A 22249-nucleotide genomic window follows, 5' to 3' on the forward strand; every position below is an offset into this window, starting at 1 on the left:
CTAGAACATTCTTATATTGCAAATAAATATTGACCAGTCGCTTGTTAGGCAGGGCACATTGGTTTCATTTACATTGATAGGAAGTCAGCAACATTTTGACACCAACAACGAAAACAAGGTGGTGAAACTTGACCTTATCTTTTACATATCTCCTACCTCTCCAGTCACAAGGATATTCAACACCCTAAAAGTGGCACCAAGGTGTTCTTTCAGATCATCTTTTAATGATGCACACTTAAGCTATGTGACTTAAAGGCTGTCCAAACAGCACAGACTTTAACAGGACATGTTTTCTGCAGTTCACAGCATTTGTTGCACCAGAAGTGGAGGTTATCCCCTGGTTCCCGTCTGCTTTGGGACGCCTTTTTTCTTGCCGGAAGGAATGCTGCCCTCCGCCTCTGTCCTTGGACAGTCTTGGAGCATGCTTATCAAGTGGGTCCAAACAGATACTCGCACATTCAGCTGGCTGTCGTCAAGGCCTCTGCCATTGTTGTCAGTCAGCAACCCCCCAAAAACAAGAAAGGTGGGGAGACAACAGCGAGGAGGCAAAAAGGAAAGCCGTGCTCTTCACATGGTTGATGTCCTGAACAACCAGCGCCACAACATTCTTGTTTTCTTGAGAAGTGTGCACGCTTTTCTTGCCGTGCACATGATTTGCTGTGTTCTGTTTGGACAGCCCCTTCAAGCATCCCACAATGCCCAAAAATACAATCATGCGTGGCTCTTTTTCTGCTTCAAAATGCAACCAAACAATGCAACACGCTCCTCCTCTGAGATGTATTTTAGAAAGAGGCGTACCAATGTTTGGTCATGTTTTTAATAAAGAAAAAAGCTAGGCATGCCTATAACATTCTAATTTCTAGAATACTTAGGGCACATAATTCACTTTTCACGACTAAGACACTCAAAAAACACTTTAGCGCCCCATTAAACATCCCGGCAAGGGTGTAGTGTGCCACCTTGCCTTTGGCCGCCAGGTCCAATCACAAGCCAGCTAAAAACTGCAAAACTGAACACTGCTCCAACATGCGTGCGTATCGGTGCGAGAGTAACACACCACATGGCTTCTACCTGGCTCTTGACTGAACCTGGTGTTTTACAGGCTAGAGGCCAGAGGCTGTGATGGGCCACAGCCTCTAGCTGTGGCTGTGATCTATTGCAGGGGGAGGCAAAGTGCAGGTTCAGTGCTGTCGCTCTTCCACAGAAAGCGGCGACCGTCAGGAACTTACGTGGACCGCCGGTTCAACTGAGTGTTCTTGAGGGCGAAGATGTGAATGGTGCCCTTGTCACTTGACACGCACAGGAACTCCGAGTCGTGGCTGAAGTTGATGCTGAAACAGTGAAACGGTACAAAGATGTGAAAATCTCTGCCTAACTATCTTCGAGGCTCGAATAATCTGAGCAAAGCACTAATGCATTACCTATCACCTCCTTTAATCACCTTCACCCTCATAACCATCCTCTTGGTCTGGGGAAATCGGTATGGATCCTATAGACCTTTGCAAAAAGAGCTCTCTGGCCTCCGCCATTTAGGAACTCGAGCGACCCCTATCAGCCAGAAATTTCTGCCACCCGGCGGAGCTGTGGAAACCCGGTCAGCACGACACCCCAGGTGCATTGTGCATTCGGAGTTTGCTGATATTTGTTGAAAGTTTTTACTACATTTGCCTGTTCAGGGTGCTTATCATTTTTCTGTTATCTTCCACTGTGAGAACCAAGGAATTCCAGGGCTCGTAGCCTGCTCGGTCTTCGCAGGAAACAAACGAAGAGAGTGAATGCGAAACAGCGTGCGACGCGGGCTGCTAGACGTTTTTCAAGGATTATTTTTGTTGAGATAATCGCCGAAAAGCCTTCCTGGCTATGTTCCCCCTCTTCGCAAAAAATAGCTGATAGGGTCGGGTCTGGCGTATGGGGACGGAATAGACACATTGGTTCATTTGATTTGGTGCTGTGCAAAAAAGCAGCTCTCTTCAAAACATGCCCCAAAACAAGAGGGATTTCGTCCGACCGTCATGAAGTGACTATCGTCAACACTGTGTATTGCATATGCTGTGTAATTTGAGACCTTTCTCAAATCCCGTTAGGATAGCACGGCACCGTCTGGTATGTACAATATATGTTGTTCGATTAATGAGACTCGTTGAATTTCATGTTGTGAGCAGGAGATACCTATGCAGTTTGGCTATCCTATGTGTGTTCAAATATTTTTGACAATTAAGACCTTTGAAGATTGACACAGATAAGTGTATGATGCCATAAAAAGATCAACATGAAACAAAACAAACATTGCAGTTGCATTTGTTCCGTCGCACACAGGCTCACCAAAAATAGCTTTCATTTGTTTGTTTGCGTTACCAAAAATAGTACAATGCTTTTTTAAAAACCTCTAAAAATTCTATTCGGCATAGAATACAAAAGAAAAAAAACGCGGCAATTTAGCCGCCACCAGCGTCCAGAATCGCGCCTATGCAGGTTACAACAGCGCACTGACGAGAAAACCCACAGCCCAGTGCAGTCGGGCAACACTGATGTACACTCTCACAACCAGGGACGCCCGCTGTAGATCGCTACGTTCGAGACTGCCGCTGGAAAGGTATATAATTATGGATGTTTTGTTGTATTTTATTCTTACTTATTTAAGAAATGCTGCAGACAATTTTCAACCATCTAAGCAAAAGGGGATTACATCAAGTTTTGAACAGTTGATTCAAGTCAGTACGGTGGTGAGTTGGGCGAGTTGGTGGTGCATTTTAAAAGGGTAAAACAGCGCAAAAAGACACGGACAGGAAGAAAAAAAAAGATTGAAATCAGTCGGTGCTCGGAGCATGCACTCAGTTGGAGGGCAGTAAATTGGTCATTCGCCCGAAAATTAAACATTGATGTGACTGTCAAGTAACTTTCGAACACTTTCCTACCATCATGTGTAAAATATTGTTTGTATAACATAGCATTAGGTTGCCCTAAAAAATTTTTTTTCAAGTTCTCATAATTAAGGCAATTTTAGAAAAAATTGAGTTTAGATTATTTCCTATATGTAATTTCAGCATTTGTTTTGTATCTGCTAGCTACCACACAAGTTTCAAAGGCATGAACTTTAATCTTGCAGAAGGAAACTTTTATAAGTTTCCTTCCTGAGTCAGCTCCAATTTATAATATGATCTCAGCATCCAGTGTAGCTAACATATTTATATTTTTAAGAATTAAAGGAAGAAACAAGTATGACTGACCTGAATGTCAGTGGTATAACAAAGGGTATACAAATTTGCTTAAAAACTTCCGCCAACCAATTCAATTTGGCTAGCTTATAAATAAATAGAAATAAATGCATATTTTCTTGACGTGTCAATGGTGTAACAGATCTTTTATGTTCTATATTTCATTATATCGCAATGAGAAAAATTCACAGCGTTTCTTAAGTTATCCCTAAGACGACTTGAAGACGACAGCCCAAGTGCCGACGCATTAGAGACAGAGAAATGATTTACTTTGTTTCATGTTCTCTTTTCTCATATTCTCTTTATTTGTTTCATACGTTAAGTCGAGCCCGGTTATATCACACCCTGGTCCAAACGTAACTTTGAAAATCACATGTAATACCGTATTTACTCGAGTAATAGCCGCACTATTTATGAACAAGGCCTTTGCGTCTACTTTCCCACAGAACACATATACAGCCAATCATTGCGTAGCGCATAAATAACATAGCGAATAACCAGATCGAGAACACGAGTCTCCATACAAATGCAATCTTCACAGGTGGTATCTTTGCACAAGGACGTTATCTCTGTCCCGTAAACTGCTGAAATCGTGCTGCCGATCGCGGTGATTGGCAATCTGCGTGCTCCGCGGAAAAGCAAACCCTCAGGTTTTCTTCATAAACAGTGCGGCTATTACTCGAGTAAATACGGTAGTATAGGAGCGTTTTTCTGTATCGAACTCCCATAGCGGGGAGACTGGGTGAACAAAAACAATCGCCCGTTGCTACTCCCGCAGTTGGATTGTGCAGGCGGCAAGCACACAGCGAGCACATAGCTCGCAATGCAGCGCTGGCAGACCGCCAAGCCAGCATATGCACATGGGGATACGCAGTGAAAGGGCAGTTGCAAAAAGCAAAAAGAACCGTAAAACAAAAAGTGAAGGAAGGCAAAAGCATGGGGAAGGGCCCACGTGCACGTAGGGGGGGCAAGGAGTGCTCGCTGTTGGAACGGTAGCGTACACTCTTTCTCCGAACACCGCTATCGCTGTGCAATTCCTTAACCCCCAAAATAAAAAAAGACAAAAAAAAAAAAGTCTATCAAGTTGAGTGTGTCAACAACGGTTGAGCAATCGCACTTGAAACGCCTTATCTTTGTTTACCCTTTTCTTTAGCAGTTATTGCTTTGAGCGTTATTTTCCTTTTTTGCTGTCTAAATTTAGTGAGGTTTTTTTTTTTTTTTGCTTGCTTAACTTTATTCTATAAATGAAGTTTTTATTTTTTATGCAACTTGTTTTTTCATTTTTTTTTTTCCTTTTTTTAAATTATTTTTGTGTTTTGTTGTGGGTGGTGTGGAGGTCGTGGCAGGTGTAAACAATCACAAAGACCATCGCGTTAACGCGGCGGTGTCTGTGATCTTCACCGACTAAGCTCTACTCAGCGCTCGTGTTTGTTTCTCTCTCTTCTGTCCGTCTTTTCTGTGCAAAACCATGTATCCAAACGTTCACCAACTCGCCCAACCAACAAAGTATTTTACAGTAAGCTCTACTGTTTTTAGCGGCTCTTAGAGGCTCTATTTGGTAAGGTCCCATTTGTCCCGGCCTTCCGTATTAGCAGAGACGTGCGGAAATTTCAACTGGAGCTTCAGTTAACATATTTTTGTATATCAAATTATCGATATATCAAACTATTTTATGATCCCCTTTGATTTCGATATATCCGGGTTCGACTGTATTTTCAAATTCCACACACACAATTCCTTACACCACATTGTCGACCCTCTTAAACTGATTTGTCACCCATACTATACAGCCACTTTAATTAGCCAGCTTAATTTGCTGAGTCATCCTTCTCAATGTGCCAAGTCATCATCTCAGTTTGCTTAGTCATCCAGTTAATTTGCTTTAAATCCTTTTAATTCACTTAAATTCCTCTTAATTAGCTTTGTCTTCCTTCTTAATTAGCTTTGATTACTCTTACTTCTCTTTAATTCCTCTGAATTCACTTTAATTCCTCTTAATTCACTTTGATTCCTCTTAATTCGCCTGAGTGGTCATCTAAACGTTTTGGAACCTTTTGTGTCGCCGACATGTTTTCTCTCAAGGACTTTGAAGGTCGACTGAACAATGAGACATATAAGATTTTCGCCTTAATAAATTGAAGTGGCAAAGCAGACATACGTTCATGTGGTGTTAAAAATATTAAATTCGAACTGTGAGTTTTCTTATAAAAAAATTAATTTGCCTGAATTGCTAGCCGTGTAACAGTCAGTCATATAACAGTCGTATAATGGTCAGTTGCATAAAAATCTGTTGTGTCGCGAGTAAATCATAAAAAATAAATTTGCCCGAATCGCTAGCCGTGTAACAGTCGGCCATATAACAGTCGTGAGCTCCAGCCTGTTTGTGAAGCGTAAAAGAGCCGCCTGGCTTGGGGGGCTCTCCTCTTCACTCTCTACCAGGGGGACCCTTTTCCACCCCCCCGCTCATCTGGGAACCTAACTGTTTTGGGTGAGGACAACACCTGCAGGGGGAGGAGGTCGACGCGCGTTCCCTACTTCGGGAACGCAGGCACTCCTCTTGCGGATGCCATAGAGATTGTACGTATCGCGAAGGTTTTCCTTTGCTCGCTCTGGACTGCGCTCTCGGGAAGGTGTCGACAGGGTGAGCCTTTCATCTGACCTTGCCGGCGCGGGGGTTTTTGGACAGTATGTCTTTTGGTGTTCCAAGAAGCACCCTTGGACCCACTCCTATTGTGGTACGTGCTCCTCCTTTTTAGAGAAGCGATCAGTTGTGCGGCTGACATTCGGACCTGCCCGTAGCGGTGTTCTCGAAGAGAAAGCTGCGGGGTGTGAGAGTAGGCTTGGCGTCTCCCGATTAGAGACCGCTTCTGAACCCTTCGATTACCACCACCCATAACCACCCAAAACATGTTGAGTATATAAGTGCTCCATTTTTGCAGTGACAACTGCAAAAATGTAGAAAATTTGCTTGCTCCTTCAGCAGAAATAAGGTCGCTAGAAAAGTGACTCAGAATGCAGGCTTGCCAAAACGAATATCAAAACTGCTCCTTTGTTGCGAGCTATTACATAACTGTTCGCACGATTCTAATGCACACTTTTTTTTACCGAAATCGGTGCCCAAAAATACATGCACGTTACAATAAAAACCAAAAACTGAAACTAAAAAAATAAAAAACACAATACTCGGTATAAGGAGGCTAGCCCCATTGCCATCGTGACCATATGTTTACATTCAGCATCTTGGGATCCGTATCACGCGAATTCTCTCGTGTCTACAGACTTGTGTCTGCTGTTAAGATGGGAAAACAAAAGGAATTCCACTAGGAGGTTTTATTAGAACAAATGGTCATCACGCTGGTGGGAAAAGATAACAACAAAGAAGCACTGCGTGGCCTCCCAATCCCAGCAACCTGACAAGCTCGCAAAGTGCTGTTTGGAAGATGACACCTCCCAGAGGCGATGGTTGCGCACTCCTACAAAAGCAAGAAGCGTGACACCTAAAACACTTTAGGCGAAAGCAAGTATTACGCCGGTGTGGAGAATGAAGGGTCATCATCGGGCTCCGACAACAGCAACTAGTACACGGTATTTATTTTTGTGTTAGCATGCATTTAATAAAATCTGTTCTATGAAATAAGGCACGTGTTCAACCTTCATTATTTTACTTGCGTGGTAGAATCGGCAGAATTTTCACTTTTTGAATATCTGGGAGCTAAATCTGTCTGCGTGTAAGATTTCAGTGCGAGTTAGAATTGTGCAAACACGGTAGGTCTACGTATAACATAAACGGCAAGGGTTTATAGAAAAATGGCTACAATACCGCATACACGCGTGTAATGGCCACGCTCATGTAATAGCCGCACCCGTAACTCCGAGCAGAAAAACTGAAAAAAAAAAACTATTTTAAAATTAGCCGTGTATAGGCCGCACCAGTGATTTGAAGAAGGTTGGAAGCGCCATCTGCTTTGGGGCGTTAAAACAAGCGACTCCAGAACATGTCAGCAGCTTGCGCCAGATGGCGCACACATTTTCGCGCCTTTTATTTTTGCATTTATGCGCCATCTTGGGTTGAAAGTGAATGTAAACACGGATCGTACGGGCAGTTTCGGTCTTCCCGCCAGCGACTATCTCCCGCCAGTTCACGCCAGCGACTTTCTCCATGGGCAAGTACGTGAGCTACACAGCCCATTTTAAGCTGAAGGTTGTTGCGTTTGCTAAACAAAACGACAAAAGAGCTGTTGGACGGAAGTGTGTACGTCGTTGGTGCCTCCAAGCAGGCTCTCTAAGGAAGACAAAGCAAACAAAGCGCGCTTTCCGAGGGAAGCGGAGCATGTTTCCTGAGGTAGAAAAGTTGCGTCTGCAGTACGTGACTAATACCCGCAGCAACGGTTATGCGGTTTCAACAGAGATGTTTCGGTTGAAGGCGCTCGTGATTGCGCGAAGTAAGGAGCTTCCACCGAAAGTGTTCAAAGTCAGCAATGAATGAATTTGGCGGTTTATGAATCAAAAAGGCCTCTCGCTTTCTTGTCGGACAACGATGTGTCAGCGTCTACCAGTGGAGTATGAAGAGAAACTGCTTCCGTTTCAACACTTCATCATCAAGATGCGCAGAGAGCACAGGTACAAACTCTCACAGATACGCAACATAGATCAATCTCCGGTTTAGTTCGACGCCCCTGAGAACGTCACAGTGTAGGTGAAAGGGAAGAAGTGCGTCCAAATTCGCACAACGGGCGCCGAAAGACAGCAATGCACGGTGATGCTCTGCATCACGGCAGATGGGCGAAAACTTCCACCTTACATCGTCTTTAAAAGGAAACGAGTACCCGCGGAGGAATTTCCTGACGGCATAATTGTCCAAGCACAGGGAAAAGGATGGATGACGGATGTGCACGTGAAAGACTGGTTAAAGTGCGTTTGGGAAAAGCGGCTAAGTACAGACCTTGACACACTGAGCCTCCTTGTCCTTGATAGTTTTCGAGGACATCTGACTGAGAATGTGCGGGAACTTCGCGCGTCTGACACGGACTTAGTGGTTATACCTGGGGATATGACCGACATGCTCCAGCAACTGGAAGTTTCGGTAAATCGGCCTTTCAAGTGCGCAATTCGCCGCGCCTACTCGGAGTCGATGGCTACAACTGTCCACCAGAAAACGCCGACTGGTTGGTTGCAAAGGGCGTCCCTTGTTGAAGTGTGCAATTGAATTCTTGAAGCGTGGGGTTCGATATCTTTTAAGGTCGTGAAGAAGAGCTTTAAGGTCACAGGTATCTCCAACAAGTTGGATGGTACGGAGGATGACCTACTCTGGGACTGGGATCAGGGCGACGATGTGGAGACGACTTCTGACCCTTCCGACGATGTGGAGCCGACTTCCGAGGAGGATTGTACGGACTAGTGACCGTAGTGCGGACGCCAACCGCTGATGTGTTCGTGAGAGCAATGAACTCTCATTTCTTTTCTTTTCTTCCAATACATGGAAGTAAGTTCATTGAATAAAGTTAAGTTAAAACTGCTTTTACTAAAAAAAAAGTATTTTGCAAAAAAAAAAAACAATTTTTTTCCCCCTGTGTAATAGCAGCATCTCTAACTCTCACTCTGAAACTCGAAAAAAAAACAACCTGCGTATATTACATGCGTATATAGTCTAAGCTCGTTATAACAGACCTCAATTTTGACCAAGATTTTGGTCTGTTGTAAAAGGAGTAGGCTGTATGCAGATATGAAGTTGAGTCAATGGCGCATAGAGGAAAACCAACCGAACTTCACAAATCAGTATGTTATATCCAAATGTCTGTTGTAACCAGGTCTGTTATAATGAGCTTAGACTGTATACGGTACCTGCAAGTTTAGGTGACTAAACACAGCTTTTAAAAAAGCTATGAATGTTCAGGGCATGTCCCACATGCAGGTTATTCGCTATTTGCCCAAATATTCATACCTTACCCGAATATTCTGAAATTTCCGAATAGTAAGCAACACTCGAGTCGCATATGAATTGAATAAGAAAAATATTTGATTCGTATTCGTAATCTCAAATATTCTCACACCCCTAATATTTTCTACTAACTAAAAAAAAAAAAAATGCCTTTCTTTTTTTGGGTTTAGTTGAATATTTACATGTTATCCATAAACGAGTTTTGTTTTCGTTATATATGTCTCTCTTGGTTTATACAGTTTCGGTCACGTTACAGCCTATCAAAAAGACATAATGAAAATACAAGGCTAGTGGCATCTCCTAGAGTGCTGTCATTATTTCCTTAATTTGTTCACTATGTCACTATATAGCCTACTATAAAGACGTGATAATACTATATGGGGCCAGTGACTTGTCCCAAAGTACTGCCAATATAGCTTTCCATTCATGGTCGCCTGCTCACCAGTAAAGTGTGGCAGGGTCGGTTCCTCTGCGGAGTTCCACCAGCAGGGTCCTCTTGAATGTGTCAAATACACGGATCAGCGTGCCCTGTAAAAACAAGGCCCAAATTTGACATTCCGAGCAGGCATATACACCTACAGCGATCAGCAGAGCAAAAGACCAACAATACGAGGGCAAAAAACAGATATGAAAATGTGCGCACACTTGCATTTACTTCCAAGTCACGTCACAGTTCACATTACATAACATGACGCCGTGAACCATTATGTCATGTGACATCATGACATAACGAGTCACATCATAGTTCATGTGACGTCACAGAACACTGTGAAGTCATGTGACACCATGTCTCACGACACTGTAATATCACCTGACACCAAACATCACGTGACACTGACGTCATGCAACACCATGACATCTTGTGGAACCCCGACGTCATGCGGCACTGTGACTTCACGTGACACCATGCGACACCATGACATCACGTGACATTGTTACGTCACAATACCAGGTGCAACAGACCAACAGAAGCAAGAAAAGTCCCTGGAGGATTCCCATGTAAAGCAATCACCTTAAAACTAAGCCAGCTTGAACAGTATTAAATGCAACAGAAGCGACTCTTCCTGAACAATCGTGGGAACAAATCACCCAATGGTTCTTATACGAAGAAAAACTGAGGGCAAGGAGGAGATGCGAGCGCGCAGGGATATCAAAGCGCCGAGCTCCGATTGGAAAGACTAGGGCTAGTGCCTTTGTCCCTACTCACTCTTGAGACACTTTTGAATGCCGGCGTTTAAATGCGAGACTCTGATCGAGAAGCAAATGATGCTCTCGTTTGCTCTGACCAAAGGTAGGCAGAGGCTAGAAACAAAAGCAGCTAGCCTTTACATCTACCCCCTAACCTTTCCATTCAGAGCTGGGCGCTATGTCACTGCACACTTTCATCCCTCCTCTCCCTCAGTTACTCTACGAGTAACACCCATGTCTGGCAAGGGAGCCCGGCCTGGAGGGTGGGGTCACCTTTTGAGAGGCTGTGGCCAGCATGGTTCCTGTCTGGTTCAGAGCGAGGCAGGCAATCTCGTTCTGGTGGGCAGGGATGGTCACAGGGGACAGGGAGCTGCTTGGCTCCGTTGCCGAAAGGTCCTGCACGAAAGACCCTCGTGTTTCATGAAAAGGAGCCCCGAATGTTGCATGGTACCTTAAACACTCTTTTCAATGAGGGGTGCCTGTCTGCGCTAGGCCTAATGATTGCAGAGCAAGCACGCTTTGAGTATAACGAATTTGTACGACCGCGCACATTTTTTCGAAGCAAGTGCAGCCGCCGGTACGTTGAAAATAATAATTTCGGAGTAAATAATTTATCTATGTGAATAAAACTTTTTGACAGCCTTCCTCAGGAGTTATACAAGCTGATAGGACCATTTTTCAAAAACATGACTTCTTTTAAAAAATCGTAGCCTTATGCGAATAGAGAATTTTGAGTTTGAAGCAAATTCAAAGCGAATAGTGGTTTTGACCGAATATTTTCGATTCAAATACCGAATAGTTTTTCCACACCTTTCACTACCATTGCATAATGCTTAGACGAAAACCCAGCTAAACCTGTGAAGGTTTAGCTGGGTTTTCGTTGTTCATTTATAAGCTAAGTTTAATCTATATATATTTAGGAACTGTAACCTCAGAAGGTTTGGTGTCTTGGGATGGCAAGTAAATTACTGATTGGACCTAAAATGAATCCTGTAGAGATGGCCAACTTTACCATTTGAGTGAATTTATAAATCTTGCTATATAGAATATTCCTGCTGTAATCTCGAGTTAAAAAACAAATAATTGCAGATGTTGAGTGCAGGTTGTAAGGGCATCCTGCCTAACATAGTATACTCTTGCATAAGTTTAATTTTGAAACTTTTACTACAATGTAGATATAAACATTTACAAAGTTTCCATTTATTTTCAAATACAGGCGGCACAAGTGCTCCATCCCGCTTTGAATGTATGCTTTACTTCCAAGCAAGCAATTACGATATTCATACTTTTCCAAGTGTTTATTGCGGCGGGTTACCCCGTTGAGTGCGCTTCTTACGGAGCACCGATGTAATGCAGGGAAACAACACCCACAGAGCTCACTTCCGCGGGTATTGCTTCTCCGCAGCGCACCAGTGCTTGGTAAGAAGCGCACTCAAAGGGGCTAACCCGCCGCACTCAACACTTCGAAAAACGGGAATAGTGCAGTTCCTCTCGAAGCGAATATTGAATATTGTATTATTCAGAACTACTATTTGAAACTTCGAATATTCGCACAACCCTAAAAAATTGTGATTTGTAGGCTGTGCCCCCCCTTAGAGAAATGTTTGTGGGGCCCTCAAACATTTGTTTCACGATCCCTTAAATAAATGTTTAGGGGATCCTAGAATTCTTGTAATGTTTCATGGATCAATAACAAAACTTTTCAAGGGATTCTAGAGTGTTTGCTTCATTGTCCCTTAAATAAATGTTTAGGAGGCCTGAAAACTCCAAATGCTTCATAATCTCTAAAACAAATGTTTAGGGAATCGTAGAATGTTTGCTTCGTAGTCTCTTAAACAAATGTTCAGGAGACCCTGAAACATTTACTTCATGATCCCCAAAATAAATGTTTAGGAGACCCAAAAACTCAAAACGTTAAATGAACCCTAATACAAAATGTTAAGAGAATCCTAAAATGTTTGTATCATAGTTCCTTAAACAAGCCTTCAGGAGACCCCGAAGACATGTGCTTCATGAATGTTTGTGAGGGTCTCCTAAATGTTTAGGAGACCCTAATACACTCAATGTTTCATGGTCCCTAAAGCAAATGTTTGAAGAATCCTGAAATGCTTGCTTCATAGTCCCTTGATCAAATGTTCAAGGGAACCTGAAATGCTTGCTTAATGATCTCTTAAACAAGCATTCAGTGCAACCTGAAACACTTGCTTTATGATGCCTTAAAACAAATTTTAAGGAACTGAAAAATTGCTCCATTGCCCCCTTAAAGTTTCATGGTCTCTAAGGAACCATGCAACAAAAGGTGGCAGTCGAAAACCAGATCGTCGTCCTCCACTTCATAAGGAAACGCCAATCAGACATTGTCGCCACTTTCTGGTGGCATGTTTGGTGCTCTAGGTGGCTGCTGGTTGCACGGGTTCTTCCTTTCTCGCATTTGACTACTTCCAAGGTTGTGAGATGCTGGCAGACTGCAACACGCTGCGTCCCACAGCTCAAGTCTGTAGGAGCAAGCACAACACTCACTCACCACAAGCTGTACACTGCCGCAGCGCTGTGCTGGAAACACCATCAGGTGGCGCTCACAGCTTGCCTGGGGAGTCACTTGCAGGAGCCCTGTCAAGCAAAAACCAGACATGCATGTGTTGACAAACAAAAATTGCAGGACACTTAAGACTGCTTATGTGCAGGAATGCAAATGCATTTCTACATGCAGCACATTCCTACAAGCAGTGTGCCACGTCTTCCTATTTCACATGGCGGTCTGGCGGTAACATCAGCGCGGCGTGCCCGCTTGCACCTCGAGCGGCCTTGCCGGCTTCCGTGACAGAGCATCTGATATGACGCGTTGCAGTCAATGGGACTTTGGGTGCCATTTATTGCTGCTAGACACTGCCGGCTTCACACAATAAAAAAAAATAATGCTTTCGCATTAAAAAAAAAAAAAGCAACAAAGTATACTACCATTCATCACTTGCTGAAACAGTAACAAAGTAGTTGGTTGTTCCTGATCCCCAAACAATGAATTATATGCAAGGGTGGCTCACAGAGTAACGCTCCACATTTCTTTTTTATCATCCTAAAATACAGATAGTGACAAAAATTGATTGGCCGGAACACTGATGTGTCCTGCATCGATGTGTGGAATTTCACAAGTTGTGGCACAAAAGGCACTGCTTTGCGAAAATGATATCCGTATCTAACACACATCACAATTAACTACGGTACCTACAATTGAATTCCTAGTGGGAAGAAAGGAACGGTGGGCAAGATTCACAACCGTTTGTTTGCTGCGTTTAGTAGTATAGCAGTTGACAGAAGCACCGTTAAATGCTGGGTTAAAAAAAATTGAGGCCCCAGAAGGCACAGAAACAGAGTCGCATGATCAGCCACGGTCGTGGTGTCCTGCTGCCGCCCCCAACCCAAACACATTGCGGCACTCGTCAGCAGTCCAGAGAAGATTAAAATCTGATAGCGCCCAATCGGCAATCCTTGGCAACATTAGATGCTATGCATGTTTTTGGACCACCGAAGGATGCACTGTGCAGGACAAGGCTCAAAAACTACAGGAGCGAGATTCGCGGAGAGGGTCATGACTGCGTTAGCAGAAAAACTGGTACAAAGAAGGTAAGCGTGCCCTCGTTTTGCGCGGCCACAAAGCAAAACAAGTGGGCAGTGAAGTCGAAAAGTGTGTAAAGCAGACATGCAGTGACATTCTCTGCAAATTTCATAGATTCTGAATGAGCAGTTTTCTCAGAAACCAAAATGTGGGATATTACTTTCTAAGCCACCTTCATACCTTAATCGTAACACACTAAGGCTTGTTCACACAGTTGCGTTTGACTGCACTAAGACTGCTTGCGTGTTGCTACGGCAACTCTTACGAGCCAATGAGGAGGTGCTGTGCTGCACAACGCAATGCTGTCAACACAACCGTGGGAACGATCCTTTACCCTTCTGGTTACTTTCCAAGTTCGAGTAACTGGTAGCAGACGTGACGCTAGAGGACAGAACGCCACAAAGCGCAGAAAGACCCATTGAGAAATTGACCAAACCAAACCTCTGATTTTTGCTCATCTTCGGGCTTGCAAGGAGCAACAGTTTACTGCTATTTTCTCAATAACTATCACGAATTTCGAGATAATAAATAGCGTGCCAGGAAGTACAAAACATGGGTATACCGAAAATGTGAATAGGTTGGGTGGCTCGATAAACTGCCGGAGCACCGCTTCAAACACCAATCAATATTTCCCCGCTCACGCAGGGCTGGGCTCGACTTACCCAAGGGGTTATCCCAGGTGTCGCAGGAGAACAACTTGGACGGCTTGTTGAGGAATGACATCACGTGGATCTGCCGCCGGCTCACCACAAAGATCCTGCGTTCAAAGGAGGCGGCACCCGAGGGATTGTTTGACACTGATCGGCATTGCCATACCAGAAAGAAGACGCGATATCAGGCTCTCACCGACATTTGGCCAGATTTCACAAACACCGAAATTATTGTGGAAAAGACGCCCACCGTAAAATTCCGTAAGGATGCCTTCCCCCAGAGATTGCCAGTCTGTTTTTACGAGGTTTCATTCTCAATGAAAAAAAACAATGTTCCTTGTATCACATGTATGTCTTGATAAAATAGCAAAAAACTGATGTCACAAGCACGGACAAACATACCATCGCCTTTGGGCCAATTGAAAAGCCACCATCTGGCTGACGCGCTGCCATCACGTGAACTCCCTGGGCTCGGGTTGATTGGGCTTTCGAAAGAGACCCTCCCGTTCGCACATGCTCGCCGTAAAAAACGCCCCTAAAGTATAACTTTTTTTTTTACGTGCAGCGTGGGGGGGTGGGGGGAGGAATTTATTTACAATCGTGTATATGCAGTAAATTGTAGCTCTGAAGTGAAGCGCGTAGAGAGCAGAGATACTGCGGGAGCAGCGACGGTCGACACCGTTGCCACACTGCATGTTCTCGAGTCCAAATAATTTGTTGGTGCGCAACCTTGTGACTAGATGACACTGTGTGACTATGTTGCTGCGTAGAAAGCGTGCACACAGCAACATAGTCACGTAGTGCTATCTAGACACAAGGTTGCGCACTAATAAATTATTTGAACCCAAAACCGAGAATGTGCGGCGGACATGGTGCAGTCTCCGAAGCAATTTCGTTCGCTTTTGTTTTGCTCACTCCCTTGACTGAGTATGGCCACTTCGCTCCGATGCGAGTTTTTATTTTCAATGCTGTGTCTGGGGAATGCGCGCACTTGTTTTCTTAGTTTTGCGCGTACATCGGCACATTTGAAAGGGCCCGCGCGAACAAAAGTATGTATAAAAGTATCTTCGTGGGCAGTCTTTTTATGCTGTCCTGGCATCTGTTCAACCGACGCGCCGATCTTCGCCAGGGTCCAAGATACCCAAATCCTGCTCGATCCTAGACCCAAGTTGTTCCGCCTCAAAGCAATAATATGCGGTCAAGAAAGTGTGATCCGTGACTCTACCAGTGACGCCAGAGCCGCACAGACAAACGTGCTCCCCTCTTTGTGCCAGACACACGTAAAGAAGGGCTCAGCGACTCAGTCGACTCGGCTCTGCTGTGTGCAATTCCCCATCTTCGCTGCTCATCGCTGCTCACGTACTGCATGCAGCTGTCTGATGTCGAAAGCGTATCGATTCTGCCACGCTGCTACGGGAGTGCTAGTATTGCTGTCGTCCTGCTCCTACAAGAACAATGCAGCCACTTCGAGAGCCTCCTCTGAATGACACATGGCGGTGCAAGCCTCCGTCCGATTTAAAAAAAGGCCGAATTTACACTGTCGGCAATTGCCCCTCACTCACCGCGTGATCGGGGGTTGTCGGTGGTTTAGTGATCACTGCGATTCATTATTTGATAGGTCGGCTAAGTTTGGTTGTGTGGAATATTGGACGGCGGGAAGTTAGTCTGCAGCAAGGAGCGCCCAGTGTTTCAACTGTAGATGACAAATTTTGCCAGAGGCGGTATAACCGCTAGCCTGGTGTCTTCACACTGCATCGCGCGGTGGTGAGTACACAAATGCGTGTTGGTACAATTTTCGTATAGAGAAATAAAAATTGCAATAGAGTCCAAGGCAGGCACGTAGCCGGGGGGGGGGGGGGGGGGGGGGGGGGCCTTGGGGCCTGGGCTTTTCCCCCCCCCCCAGAATCTTCTATTTCACTGGGATTTCCTCCCCCTCATACAGCATTTTGTCATGGGCAAGGCCCCCCCCCCCCCCCCCACCAAAACAAAATCCTGGATACGCGCCTGGTCCAAGGTGCCTGGATCCTGCAGCACGAAGTTTCACCTTGCATACTCCGAGCTCCAATGCAACAGCAGATTTGGCCACAGTTCTCAAAACCTTGTTTCTGACGTTACTCATACTATATTCGGTGCTGTACGTTTTCCTAAAACGCCTCAAGTGTCGCGCAGGTACGTCAATACGCTATAACACAAATTCAGTTTCGCACGATTGATTTTTCGCACTTAACCACTACAACAAAGTTAATTGTACTACAAAAAATTTTGGCGGTCCCGCGGACTTTGTTTTAAAGGCATTTGACTGTACCAAAATCAGCAGAAAACATAATTTTTATGACTACCAAATGCTGAAAACAAGTCAACTTGAAGAAACCCTGAATGTGTGCTTGATGGGGGACCCAAGACAACCCAAGTGAGCTAATCCTGCGGTTTAAGCTTTTACTTTTTTACTATTTCTCATAAAATATGCATCTCTATAGCGGGGGTTCCCTTTGTGCCTCCACGCCTCCACTACCGTGCAAGCGCATCTTCGTATGGTTGCAGTCTCGCTTTGCAATTGGATCCTGCTCCATTTTTAACCGGGTTTCGTGAGTTTGTTATTTAGTTTAGATCTTTTTGGTTTGTGTATAACACGTGGTTTAACTCCGAATTGATCGGGATGATAAATAAAAAGTGAATGCAAACATTGGCTCCTTGACGTTTCATGACCAGTGCAAACGAACAACAAAGATTCTGATGCGCCGAACAAAACATTCTCATATTGCAGTCTGCACCATGGTTGTACAAAATACTCACAATTTCCGACGGCATATGGGTACAATTAACCGCAAATTTTATAACACGAGGTTCAGAAACTACTTCGTCTACATAATACACAGAAAATCAATCATGAAAAGCAACTGTGACACATTGTGTAACGTTGAGCACAACCAAGAAAATGTTCTGTGCAGCCTGATAGCTAATGTATACTGAAAAGCTTTTTTGCATTCCCCCTCACTTAAAAGGTCATAAAAACTGCAGTCGATTGAACGACGTTTGTTTTTGGAAAGTGTGTGTTGAATTGCAACACCGCCTGCCAGTAAGATTTTTTTTTTTTTTTTTTTTACCGCCACTTTTGATTATTTTTTTGTCTGGACTCGGAACCTCCTAAGCTCTCCAAAGTTCCAAGTTTAAAATGTCGAAATAATAAAAAAAAATAGTTTGCCAGGGGACGTCGAAATAATTTTTAAAATATTTCATGTCTTCGGGAAGTTGCGTCACGGACGTCAAAATAACACTTAAAAATTATTTTGAATGTAGTCGCCTAAATTGTCACTGCCTTCCCTTTTGAATTTCGGAGAACCTACCTCGACTGGCAGCCGAGAAACCTTTCCAGTCGTGGCAGTGACGGAGTAAAGCAAGGAGTGTTTAGCCCATAGTTATGCTCCAATGGGTGCTTCAGATTGCTAAAACAGTACTTAGGGGGGGACACTACCCAAAAACAATCATTTCTGCAAAAAAGTAGATTTTGGAAAGTGCCATAAATACGTACATCCACCAATATCTAGAAAATATTCCCAGAAAGTTTTGTTTTGTTTACACTGTATAGTTATTTTTTTTATAAATTATTCTCGGTTCACCAACGCTAAAAAAAAGGTAGAGGTTCGAGCACTTTGAACGAGTTTTTCTCCCTTTTACTTTTTGGTATAAATTTTACTTTAGGAAAACTTGTTTAATAATGGGACAAAAGAACAGGCTTTTCCAAGTCGAAATTTAATGGGCAATGCAACGGTGGCATTGCTTTTTACTTAGTGCATGTCTTTTATAAAAGGTGCGAAGATTTTGTCGACAACATAAAATGCAAAAATGAAGTAAAATGTCAGGTATTCCATTATAGGTTTCTAACGATAGTTTTCCTAAGCAATGTCAGTGTGTTCCCGATAAAAACAACTACAATTTCTTTCACAATTCATGCACACAAATTAATCTTTGCATTGCATTCTTCCTCACAAGTGCCAGTATATACTGCAAATTTCATTCATATTAAGCCAGAGGTTCAAAAGTTGACCCTTTTGGGTAGTGTCCTCCCTTACACTGAAGATATGTTTAACGTATTAGTCCTACTAGAGTAACAAACAGAAATAATTGACACTGACCAACCTCAAGCACATGCTTGATGCTTGAGAAATAAGCATGAGTGATTGCGAGCCAGCGAAAAATACCTTTGCATGCGTGCTATACAGATTTGAGGCTTGTCTGTGTTGGTTACCGCTTCTGATGGTCGCTCTATTGGGACACAGGCATGAGGAACGGTCGACGAAACCGCTCAAGGAATACGTGAAAGTAGTCTGGGAAACCACTCAGTTCCCAAAAGTCCAGTTTGAGAACCTCTACAGCAAAAACATAATAGTTGGTGCGTCGAAACCATATTTTAGCATTTAGAGTGAAAAGGTTGATCATTTCGGAGATGTGAGGGTGCCTGGGGGACGCAAAACTCACTTGTCCCTGCGTAGCCTCACTGCCAGCACGGGGGAAGGGAAGGTGAACTCCATGACAAAGCGCTTGCTCAGGTCATCCCAGATGAGCACTGTGTGGAAAAACAGTTCCACGTTATTCCACCCTTGCGAAAAGCTGAGGTAGTTGAATTTTCCGAAGGCGGAGGCCTTCGGAAAATTTAACTGCCTTTAACTCGAGAACTTTGTTTTCTCAACCATAAAGAATACATCCCCTCCTCGATTGAGTATCATAATTTCACCAAAATTAGATCGACACTGTTCCTTTTTAACGCCACTGTCTTCCTAAATTAGGAGTCAACCTATACTAATCATAATCATAAAAGGTCAACCAATGCGAGGTTTTGCGTAACATACTTCCAGCTCGAAATCTTGCCGGATGCCATGTTGATGAACTTTCCCTGTACGTCTTCCTTACATGCGGAAACCGTGTTTTCAAGCTCGATGGTTTTTTTTTTTTGTAGCACAATCTATTGCGTCTACCGAAGTAGTGGCGACACAAAGGAGTGTCATCTGGTAATCAATTTTGCTGCATACCAGTCTTTATTTGGACTTGATACGAGCCCGCAATCAAGAAGTCAACCTGTCGGCAGCCATGAAGGCCTCGTTAGATGCTGCTCCGGAGACACGGAAATGACACAAATCGGAATAAGCTTGGTTCTATGCCTCAAATCAGGGGTATTGGAAACTATTCGGAAGATCGGGGGGGGGGGGAGCAATGGTGGTGGTGGTGGAGGGGGCAAGTGCGACGGTTTTCTGCGCCCTCCCTCATAATTGTTTACAGTTAATTAGGAATGTGGCATCAGAAAAAAGGGGGCTGGGGGGAACATTTCCTCCTCCTCCCCCCCCCCTTCCCCCCCCTCCTGTCTCGATGCCACTGCCTCAATACGTCCCGATCACACATGCCGAGTTCTGTAGTCGACGGAGCCACACGGCCATACTCCAGCATTCCACCAATACAAAGAACCATGCGAATAAAAAAAGCATCTGCGTGTAAACAAATGCCAAAAGTGGCAGATGCTGTTCATCAACATGACAGAATGCGGCTCACCGGAAGGGAAAAAGCATTTAATGGAACTGCTCCATAGTAGTGAGCAACATTTCCGAGCAGGTCGAGCTAACCGAGAGGTTCCGTTGCAACATCCGCTTCTCCAGCGTTTGACGGTGTACGGTGGTGAAGCTTGTTGCCAGCCTAGACAGGACTCACCAGTGTTGTCGGCAAACTTTGCGTAGGGACCTCCTCCCACCAGGGCCAGAAGGTTGCTACGGCACAGCATCTCACACAGGGCCACGCTGCCCACCACCGAGGCATCTGGACAACAACATGTATCAAGCAAAAATACATTCAGAAAAGAAACTCAAGAAAGAATAAAACAAAACTTGAAGCCCCTGTATACAGCGTGTCCTCGAAAAGATCTATAGTCCGTTGCAACCTAAGAACGAAGGGCGAGGGTAAGACGAGCCGGGGAGGAGGAAGCAGACAGAACACTAAAGAGAGAAGGAGGTTTCCCCCTCTCTTCTCCAGCGTTCCGTCTGCTTCCTCCCCCCCGCCCCTCTTACTCTCGTCCTTCGTTCTTAGGTTGCAACGGACTATAGTGTTTTTTTGTTTTTTTTTCACTGATAAAATAAACTATCCCTTGCTGAATGCTCAGACCCTGCCCATATGCAGCGGTAGTTAGTCTCAATTAGCAGCTACAGATCAGTTTGCTACTGCTAAACATGTGCCAACGACAATCTTCCACAAAACTTCCGCAAAGTGCGTTCTACACTACCGGAATGATAAAAGAGAGTTTATTCTGAGTATGTGTCCTAAGCACACTCAAATATGATAACTTTCAATACTACCCACAGGTGAGACAAAAATCAACTGGAAACATAACTGTGTGTCTTGAGCTTTCATAGTTTACCAAAACTATCAGTTCTTTCAGACGTGACACATACTGTAAACGACACAATTTTTGCGGGCTCAATGTTCTACAAAGTTTACAAAGTGCGGGTTTCAGGAATATTTTGTAGGCACAAAATTCTGCAACTGGAAGGGGTATGCTGCGTATTTCTTAAGATGCGGTGATAAATTCACGTGAAAACTTTTTTGCTATACTTTTGAAGTTGCGACGCATTCACAAAATCTAAAGGGGCAGTGCAACGATGTTGAACCGAGATGTTCACTTCGCTCGAGTTTTTGCATCCCAATTACACTCCCACACAATGCCACTGACCAAAAAGCTTCATTGTCATGGCATAATATCAAAAATAAGAGCTGACTTTTTCTTTTTCTTCAGTCGCATTTGTTTACAAAATTTGATTACGAAGTCATTACTATCACGGGGTCAACGTACTCACAGGGAGCACCCAGGGTGACAATGTCTGAATGCAGCTTGTACACTGGACACGAGCACTGTGCGAGCACTCGATTTGCACTCATGACAATAAATGTCTCGACTAGCGCTCAGTGAGTGGCCCGTGTCCAGCCAGTGCCGTGACAAGAATAGCCAAACCCAAAGAATGTCTGGACCTCGGCATGTTCCCCCCTCTTTGCCAACTCCAGCGCGAATCTACAATGATCAATGGTGGCACATAATAGGCACCAGATCGCGTGACCGCTTGTTTTGGCAGCATGTCAAGAGGGAGAGGACCTTGCTCTATACTATGTCACACAATAACTCGGCAAATGGCAAAGACTACGGTCCCCAGTGAGGCACATAACTACACTCTGTCTCACTAGCTGCGCACAGTGCTCTTGAAGCCACAGAAGGGAGAAAGAGGAAAGTCGCTCTTGTACGAATTTTGAGTGGCAGGTCAATCTCCGACGGGGAGACAAAAGCAACATCTGGCGCACACAAAGGAAGGGCAAGAGGGGAGTTTTTTTTTCCTCTTCTCCAACAGCTTGGGTTACATTATCTCCTCATAGAGAGAAAAAGAAACGTGTTTTTTGTAGGTTACGAACGTCAAGGGTCAATTCTAAGTGGCATCTCATAAAAGTATGAAAATAGTTCCATGTCGTTTACCCAGGTGAGCCTTCTCGGAGAGGGGGTCCACATTGTAGATGCGCAGACCATTGTCCATGCAGCATGAGAAGCAGCCTGATTGAGAAAGGCAGCATTGTTAGCTGCACACCTCTCGTGGCGATTGCTCGTAACTTGCACTTCCACAAG

The 22249-nt window shown here is 44.3% G+C and overlaps 1 protein-coding gene across 1 annotated transcript in view; it reads right to left on the reverse strand.

Annotated features, from left to right (window-relative positions):
- Nucleotides 1-22249, reverse strand: part of LOC120841625 (WD repeat domain phosphoinositide-interacting protein 4) — a 50392-nt gene that overhangs the window by 22371 nt on the left and 5772 nt on the right. Inside the window, exons 2-9 of the mRNA XM_040212555.3 lie at nucleotides 22103-22177; nucleotides 20302-20406; nucleotides 19081-19168; nucleotides 14617-14711; nucleotides 12866-12951; nucleotides 10615-10737; nucleotides 9596-9681; nucleotides 1230-1331 (exon numbers count right to left, since the gene is read on the reverse strand). Of these exons, the coding sequence (XP_040068489.1) occupies nucleotides 1230-1331; nucleotides 9596-9681; nucleotides 10615-10737; nucleotides 12866-12951; nucleotides 14617-14711; nucleotides 19081-19168; nucleotides 20302-20406; nucleotides 22103-22177 (760 nt within the window). The remainder of the gene's footprint in view (nucleotides 1-1229; nucleotides 1332-9595; nucleotides 9682-10614; nucleotides 10738-12865; nucleotides 12952-14616; nucleotides 14712-19080; nucleotides 19169-20301; nucleotides 20407-22102; nucleotides 22178-22249) is intronic.

The sequence above is a fragment of the Ixodes scapularis genome, unplaced genomic scaffold, assembly GCF_016920785.2.
Source record: "Ixodes scapularis isolate PalLabHiFi unplaced genomic scaffold, ASM1692078v2 PGA_scaffold49__6_contigs__length_1374808, whole genome shotgun sequence".
NCBI classification, from domain to species: Eukaryota; Metazoa; Arthropoda; class Arachnida; order Ixodida; family Ixodidae; genus Ixodes; species Ixodes scapularis.